At 38.9% G+C, this 8550-nt stretch overlaps 1 protein-coding gene across 3 annotated transcripts; it reads left to right on the forward strand.

The window, feature by feature from the left end:
* Window positions 1–1591: 1591 nt before the first annotated feature.
* cnga1a (cyclic nucleotide gated channel subunit alpha 1a) lies at window positions 1592–8015 on the forward strand. 3 transcript variants are annotated; one of them, XM_088075981.1, is made up of 8 exons: window positions 1592–1902; window positions 3992–4108; window positions 4225–4284; window positions 4524–4838; window positions 4928–5032; window positions 5273–5379; window positions 6079–6689; window positions 6790–8015. In XM_088075981.1, exons 2-8 carry the CDS (start codon window positions 4014–4016, stop codon window positions 7726–7728), a joined length of 2232 nt encoding a protein of 743 aa, XP_087932107.1. In that variant the 5' UTR covers window positions 1592–1902; window positions 3992–4013; the 3' UTR covers window positions 7729–8015. The 3 variants fall into 3 exon arrangements, with proteins under 3 accessions (XP_087932107.1, XP_087932108.1, XP_087932106.1); XM_088075980.1 differs by having other exon boundaries at window positions 1593–1902; window positions 4222–4284; XM_088075982.1 differs by lacking the exon at window positions 4225–4284.
* Window positions 8016–8550: the final 535 nt, after the last annotated feature.

The following is an 8550-nucleotide window of genomic DNA, read 5'->3' on the forward strand; positions in this document are numbered from 1 at the left end:
TCAAAAACACTAACATACCAGTTAAACTTTAAGTGCTAAAGAAAAGTTTCAGTTTACAATACTGGAATGTAAAGTCCTGTAAAGCTGAGTGTCATTGTGAACTTATCGTAACATTTATTATGTGCCTTTCACTTCACGCACACTCTCTGTGCACTGTGACAATGCTGCATGCCAGTGTGTGTAGTATGTGTTACAGACTGTAGTCATTAAAAAACAAACATCTTTGAATGGGGTCTAGATTAGATAATGCTAAAATACACTAACAAACACAGGTGTTTCATCCATCACTGAAAAACTATTGTGAACACAAAGGAATACATTACAAAACAAGATATTTGCTGTTCAAATCCATTAACTATCTGCCATAATAGCATGAAAAAGATTTAGAGAACCTTGAGAAATCTCTGCATAAAGGGACAAGGCTAAAAACCAAAATGAATGGCCATGACCTTTGACCCATAAAGCTGCACTGCATTAAATACCAACATGATATCTAAAATGAGCCTGGGGACACTGAAAACCACTGACAGTGAACACAGTTCATCACCTGCATCTATAAATGCAATTTAAGACTCTACTATGCTAGGTGAAAGCCAGATTCAACAAAATCCAGAACGCCACTGACTTCTCTGGACCTGAGCTCAACTGTCATGTCACAGTTTGATTTCTTTCTTTTGGAAGCAAACAGCTTTTTAAGGTCTAGTCACAGACTTGTGTTAAATCATTTTATAGTGATTAATTAATTAAAATAAATATATTATTTATTAAAATAAGTAATTATATTGCTGATCATTTTATGTATAATGTTACTCGTTTATAGATTTATTTTTCTGAATTTTTGGTGATACATTGGTAGTTACAATTGGTCTGGTCTAAATATACATATATATATATATATATATATATATATATATATATATACATATATAAAACAAGACAACAATAAACATATTAACAGTAAAAAGTAAGATAAAAATGAATTCACAGGATTATGGGAGCCTTCTTTAAAAGATATACTTTGCTTTGGCAAGTATTATTTCTGTAATATTTATTATCACAAAAAATGTTGATATATTGCAAGCAATAAAGTTTACATACCCATTTTTAAAGATACAAATGAAGTTTTAGTGAAAAAGAAGCACTCTATAGGTGAGAGAACCAGGATAAACCAGTTTGACTGCAGTATATGGATGTCCCCCCTTTGATAGGCAGACGTCGCTCAAGGCTTCAGGTCCCCTCTTGGCAATTTCTTTAAAAAATTGTAAAAATCACATTTGCAGTAATATTGTGAAAGAAGACCTCAAAAGTAAATTTTCAATTCTAGTTTTGTATTTTTAAAATGACTGCTAATAAAGGTTCCCTCTTGGATAGTACTTAGATAGTCCCTATTATTCATGTTCGCATGTATGTGCGTGTGTGTATGTGTGTGTGTGTGTGTGTGTGTGTGTGTGTGTGTGTGTGTGTGTGCAGGCAGACTAAATCCTCTGCTGTTCCGCAAATGGTCAGGAAAATGATAGCGTGTCACCAAAAAGTGTCACCATTTTTTTTCAGTGGTCTGTGCCCTCACTAACAGCTTGACTGAAGGTTGTCCAAACCTCACTTAAACGAAATCTTATCTCCCACTTGAGTGGACAAACTGAGAGGATGAATGACTTTGCCTCTCCACTTCTCAGCCAACTCTAATCCACAAATCCTCATCAGGGTCACTGAGACTCTGTGACACTGTGAGTTAGACTCAATTCTTGTAGGTGTAACGGGCCCAGCTACATTTTGATATTATTTTAACAGCATCATTTATAGTTAATGTGATGCTGCTGTGAGTGGCCTGCATCCAGATCTTACAAAAAACTACAGAAGGATCAAAGAGATATGGGCTCCACATTACATTAACAAGTAGAAAAGGTGAGTTACCTGAAACTGAATGGATTTTGACTTCTGCTGATTGTGGTTTTAGACTCTTAGTGATCTATGTTTTCTTTTTTTATACAGCTCTAGATATGTCACAAAAACAGTGTTGCAGTATTAAAGATGTCTGACCAAGTAGAATATTAAAATAGGTGTGATATAGATGAAAATATAAATAAATCACAGGACTTTTGTGGAGTAATAACCATACTGCATAAAATATTTTGTTAATTTCCTTTTTCTTTTTCTATGTATTACCATTAAATACATAGAAAAAGCATACTGCAGATGTGAACTCATGATTTGATGCACTGTTTTTAAAAAGGTTGTTTTTCCTCTTTGGCTGTCTTCATTGAGAAGAGATTTGTATAGTTTTGCAATTGTGTGTGTACCTTTTGTTGTTTAGCTAAAACTTTTATTTCCACTTTTTTGATTTCAACAATGACTCAAATCAATGGAGACTGCAAGATATGTATCCAGAGCTTAGTTTCCTGCAGATTACTTTCTTAATTGTTTAGTCAAAACTCTCCATTTCAAGTTCCCAGAGAGTTCCCAGACATCATCAAATGTCTTTTTTTTTTGTCTAATCATTTGTATGAAACTAAAAGAGATCCAGTTTAGTATCACAGAAGAATAAGAAAACCACCAAATATTCACATTTAAGATTATAGTAGCAGTTCCCTTTTGCCATTTTTACTTGAAGAGACATTTCACCCTAAAATCAAAAATGCACATTTTTCCTTTTACTTGTAGTTCTATTTATCAATCTAGATAATTTTGGTGTAAGTTGCCAAGTGCTGATGATATTGGCTGTAGAAATATTTGCCTTCTCTTGAAAATAATGGAACTATGACACTCAGCTTGCATTGCTCAATGTGCCCCTTTTGAGTATGCATGAACTGCTGTTGGTCACAGAACTGGTCAGAGTGTTTTTCCTTGCCGGTGGACGGCCGGACGGTCCCTGCCATGGCAGCATGATACACTGATGGTTGGTGTCCGTTGAGAACGTGGCTGGACAGAACCAGACCCTTGCGCATGATACGTGGCAGGGCAGCATTAAGTTAAAACGCTGCTGGTAATGACATAATATAAGGAGCGCAAGAGTGCTTATGGACCAGGCGGGAGGGGCGTAGTATGGGTCCAACAAACCCCAGGCTTTCATGTGGCGGGCTGGTGTTGGCTTCCTGTCTTAATATGATGGGGTTTTTTTCTATGCCTTACCATGTGCCTTCTTCATCCAAACCCAACCATCTGTGTCAGCATGAACATTGTTGACATCCCGGCATTGGTTGCCATGTGCTTTTGTTGCCAAAACATAACCCATGTAGCATAATCCCACCATGTGCTTGTAGTGACATCATAGTAGCGGCATCATGGAACATAAAGAGCAGATGCAAAAGGATACCCAGAGCGTAATATCTAGCCACTGCAAAGCCACAATAGGTGACGACTTGGGATGAAAATGCTCTGGCTCAGCCCAGGAAGATGCCATTAATGTTTACATCTCTGGCTATCGCAAGCACAAGCCTCTCATCCATGAGTAGATGAACTCTTCCCTCTTTGTGATATTGGGCTTGGCGGATGTAGTTTGGCAGAAAGAAAATAGTTCCTACATGAAACTGTTCACAGGAAGATGCTCAGTATTCTCAAATGTATTTGTGTGCCAGGAAGTATTTTGATGGACCGGGTCATGATTTCTGGAAAGAGAAATTGCTGTTGAATTTTTCAAATGTATTTTTGGCACTTTGAGCACCACAAGCCAGGTGCAATGTAGTTCTATTTTATTGGAGAGAAGGCAAAAATCTCTGCGACTCAAATCAAAACAACCTAGATTGATAAATGCCTCGACATGTAAAAGGGAAAATATGGATTTTTATTTGGGGGTGAACCGGGCCTTTGAAGATGATTCAAAGTTGTTACTGATTTACTTTCTATGGACTAATGAAAAAGTAGATGAATAGTTTAAGATTTACTAATTTGAGGGTCTATTTTGCTTATCATACTGCTGGGACAAATTAATTTAGTGTGTAAGAGTATTTAACCTCTATTCACTTAACATAATAACACATATAACTTATTTTTGCAGGGTGAACTGCAGATCTGCTGCCATGACTACTTCAACCACCCTTCCCCAACTCACTGTGCCACCTCACACTGTAGCACAGCTCTCCACAGACAATGAAAAGCAAAGCAAGGATGACCTGTAAGCTAAAGACAAGTTTGATTATAATGGTTCAAATAAGAGGGCTTAATATACATTAATGAGAAAGTAAAACAGTTAATTAACTTCTTTGTAACATGCTGTGTTTCTTCCAGCAGTTCGCCTGAATTAAATCGTTATCGTCTGCTCAACGTTAATAACAGCAATAACAATGAAGAGTAAGTACGATTATGGAGTCAGGAAGAGATAAGTGGGGCCCTTGTAAAACACGGTTGCTCTTTGATCTTTAATAGGCCTACAAAGGCCTATTAGATATATTAATTAATCCTTTTTTCGGGGAGGAAAATAAAAGAAAAGGAGAAGAAATATGTATTGTGTTATGTCAAACTTCCTCTAGCAATTATTAAAAAGAATATTTGATGCTCAGTACTCTCCAATGTATTAATGTACATTACAGAGAGGAGAAAGAAAAGGAAGAAAAGGAGGCAAAGGAAAAGGAAGAGAAGGACAAGAAGGAAAAAGAAGAGAAGGAGGCAAGGGAAACAGAAGAGAAGGGGACAGATAAAGAAGATGTGGAGACAAAGGAAACAGAAGAGGAGAAGAAGGAAATAGAAGAGAAGGAGGCAAAGGAAACCGAAGAGAAGGAGGCAAAGGAAACCGAAGAGAAGGAGAATGAAAAAGAAGAGAAGGAAGCAAAGGAAAAAGAAGAGAAGGAGAAGAAGGAAAAGGAAGAGAAAGAGAAGAAGGAAAAGGAAGAGAAGGAAAAAGAGAAGTAAGTGCACCATTCAGAGTGACCTACTCATGGCAACTTTTTTCACCTGACTTTCAGATATTTAATTTACACTTTCTCTCTTTTTATAGGCCAAAAGAATTATTTGTCATTAATCCTGCTGGGAACTTGTATTACAACTGGTTGTTCATCATCACAATGCCAGTCATGTACAACTGGACCATGATCATTGCCAGGTGACTTCTTTAAAGCAGTAATTCTTTTTCAACAATGCAAATTCCCTGCAGGTCAAATGGTCACATGATTTCATTCAGCTGCAGTTGCCTCATTCTCTTACAAGCTCGTGGCAATTTGTTTGACTTACTTTGAACACACTGCAGTAATGAACACTTTTCAGCTGCAGCAGTTGCACAATAGGATGTAGTGGGGAACGTGCTCAATCTTATTACTAGTGGTCTTTTTTCTTCTGCAAACAGGGCTTGCTTTGAGGAGCTGCAGCATAACTACCTCGTTTACTGGATGACTCTGGACTACTCCTCTGACATAATCTACCTGGCTGATATGTTCTTCAGGACTAGAACAGGTGAAAAGCTGAACTGAGCTTCCCAATCAAAATCTGTTAAAGGATAAACTCACATGACTTTCCAAGTCTATCTTAAAACAACACTCACACCTCCACATGTATACTGATAAAATTATTGGTATCATCTCTCCTTTTCATACTGCACATAAAAATTTCCTTCTTAAGGTGATTTGATATGGGGGTGGCTGTGGTTTTAGAGGTAGAGCGGGTGACCACTAATCGGAAGATTGGCAAGTCGATCCCCTGCTCCTCCAGTCACCATGTCGAAGTGACCTTGGCCAAGATGTTGAACCCCAAATTGCTCCTGATTAGTGCTCCATAGGTGTGGGAGTGCATGAAAATGGTTATGGAGTACAAAATGACACTTAGTACTTTGGCCAGGGTATGAGTGGGTGAATGTGACATGTAAGAGTAAAGATGCTTTGAGAACTCAGAAGACCAGAAAGGTACTATACAAGTAAAGGTTCATTTACCATTTAAATGTGAGGAAGAACAAAAATCGACCGCTCTTGTTGCAAAAATGCTCTCTAGAGCTGATTTCTCATATGAGAATCCACACAATGTCAAGAGAATCAGGTCTGGACATTTTCTGGAGTTCTGTTTGAAATCAAGGGTTGATTATTTAAATCAGTCTGGACTTTATAAAAAAAAGTTTCATAACGTGGCATGTTATGAAACTGTCTATCTTTTTGAATGCAGGTTACCTTGAGCAAGGCCTGATGGTGAAAGATAAGCAGCTTCTACTTGATCGCTACATCAACAGCTTCCAGTTTCGTCTTGATTTCATCTCCATGCTGCCCACTGACCTCCTCTACTTCTTCCTTGGCCTCGATTATCCAGAGATCCGAATCAACAAGCTGCTGAGGATTGGCCGCATGCTTGAGTTCTTTACAAGGACGGAGACAAAAACCAACTACCCCAACATCTTCCGCATTGCAAACTTGATCATGTACATCCTCATTATCATCCACTGGAATGCTTGCTTTTACTTCTCATTCTCCAAGTCCATTGGTTTTGGCGCAGATGAATGGGTTTACCCTGCTCTTGATGATCCTGACGAGCCTGCTTTTGGGGAGTTGGGCAGAAAGTATTCATTTAGCCTCTACTGGTCCACGCTGACCCTGACTACCATCGGAGAAACTCCACCACCAGACCTGGACTCTGAGTTTCTCTTCCATGTGGTTGACTTTTTAGTGGGGGTCTTGATTTTTGCCACCATTGTAGGAAACATTGCCACCATGATCTCCAACATGAATGCTGCCCAAGCTCAGTTTCAGGCGCGGATTGACAACATCAAGCAGTACATGCAGGTAGATAAACCTTTTTTTCAGTAGTATAAGTGAAACAATCTGTTCTTTGATAATTCATTGAATGTTTTCCTTTCCTGCAATGTTTTCCTTTCATTCACAGGTCCGAAAGGTCAGCAAGGAACTTGAGTTGAGAGTCATCACGTGGTTTGACTATCTGTGGAATAACGGCAAGGCACAGGATGAAAGAGAGGTGCTGAGGTATCTTCCAGACAAGTTAAAGGCTGAGATCGCCATCCAAGTGCACATGGAGACGCTCAAGAAAGTTCGTATTTTTGCAGACTGTGAGGCAGGCCTGCTGATCGAGCTGGTGCTAAAGCTTCGGCCACAAGTGTTCAGTCCCGGAGACTATATCTGCAAAAAGGGTGACATTGGCCGTGAGATGTACATCATCAAAGATGGAAATCTTGCAGTCGTTGCAGATGATGGTGTCACACAGTTTGTTGTGCTGAAAAGCGGCAGCTACTTTGGTGAGATCAGTATCCTGAACATTAAAGGCAGCAAAGCAGGGAACCGACGAACAGCCAACATTCGCAGCATTGGATACTCAGACCTCTTCTGCCTGTCCAAGGATGACCTGATGGAGTCACTGGTAGAGTATCCAGATGCCAAAAGCATGCTTGAGGACAAAGGCCGGGAGATCCTGATGAAAGACGGTCTGATAGACTTGGACCCAGCTAATATCAAGCCTGAGGTCAAGGAGCTAGAGGAGAAGGTCAACAAATTGTATAACTCGATGGAGCTCATGCAGTTCAAGCTAAAGAGGATTTTGGGGAATAACAAGAGCGGTAACAAGGCTCTGAGACATCGCATCGCAGATTTGGAGCACCTAACAGGAGAGGAGGTGGAAGACGATGATGAGGAGGAAGAAGAGGTGAAAAGGGACGAGAAAAAGGTGGAAGAGGAGAAAAAGAAAGAGGAAGACAAAGGCGAGGAGAAAAAGGAAGATGAAGGAAAAGGTGAAGCGGAAAAGACAGGAGAGGAAAAAGTTGAGGAAGCAAAAGATGAAGAAGGAAAGGCAGAAGAAGAGGAGAAAAAATAAACCCATAGTTTCTGTATAACACTAGGAACTTTTCTAATTAGCCACAATAGAAACTTTACCACAAAGAAGTCTTTCTTTCTGGAGTTGCTTCTTAGAAGACTCACAGATAATTAAAAACTGAAGAAAAGAGAAACACTAGAGACTGGCTGAAATACTGACAGGAACTCTTGAAAAAGGCATTTCTACTGTATTTATTACCAAATTAAAGATAGTAATTCAATGGACAAATATTGCCAATGACGATATTTATATTTGATTAAAATAAAATATTGGCTTCAGGTATCCTATTTATTTGATTTTCATGACTGGGTGTGCATGGTCATGCTATTCCCAAAACTGCAGTATACACTGTTGTCCACATGAGGATAGTAAATGGCAACGATTTTACAGGTGATTACATGGCATACAGTAGCTCTGGGACTGAAGCTCTCTCTGCACAAAAGGTTGCATGAACCAGTAGATAGAAGGTTTGAGGCAAGGCTCTTTATTTCTATGGCACAATTGTGCTACAAGGGTGGTAGTTAAAAGCATCTTACAAATTTCATGAATTAAAAAGTAAGACAGGATGAAAAAGTGATTCAGACGTTAGAATAATAATCAGTAGATACACGTAAATGGCAAAACCAAAGCAGGGACCAAAGTTCTATTATATGCAGCTGTGAACAGCAAGGTTTTAAATTTAGACCAGACCACGATCATCTGATGGTGCCACAAATTGCTTAGGAGGTTTTTCCAGGTAGTCTAATACAACTTCCCCATGTTATTTGTTCACCCAAGAAACAATCTGCATACCAAAGTCAAAAGAGCTGAAACATTTTTTAG

The sequence above is a fragment of the Plectropomus leopardus genome, chromosome 3 (assembly GCF_026936395.1).
Source record: "Plectropomus leopardus strain MGB_pleo_1.0 chromosome 3, ASM2693639v1, whole genome shotgun sequence".
Classification (NCBI taxonomy): Eukaryota; Metazoa; Chordata; class Actinopteri; order Perciformes; family Serranidae; genus Plectropomus; species Plectropomus leopardus.

What these genes read in the sequence shown, in the direction of transcription:
- cnga1a (XM_088075980.1), top strand. Translation starts at nt 4,014, where the DNA reads ATGACTACTTCAACCACCCTTCCCCAACTCACTGTGCCACCTCACACT. An exon ending in TGGACCATGATCATTGCCAG is followed by an intron (nt 5,033 to 5,272) that starts GTGACTTCTTTA and finishes TTCTGCAAACAG; the next exon opens with GGCTTGCTTTGAGGAGCTGC. An exon ending in ACATCAAGCAGTACATGCAG is followed by an intron (nt 6,690 to 6,789) that starts GTAGATAAACCT and finishes TTTCATTCACAG; the next exon opens with GTCCGAAAGGTCAGCAAGGA.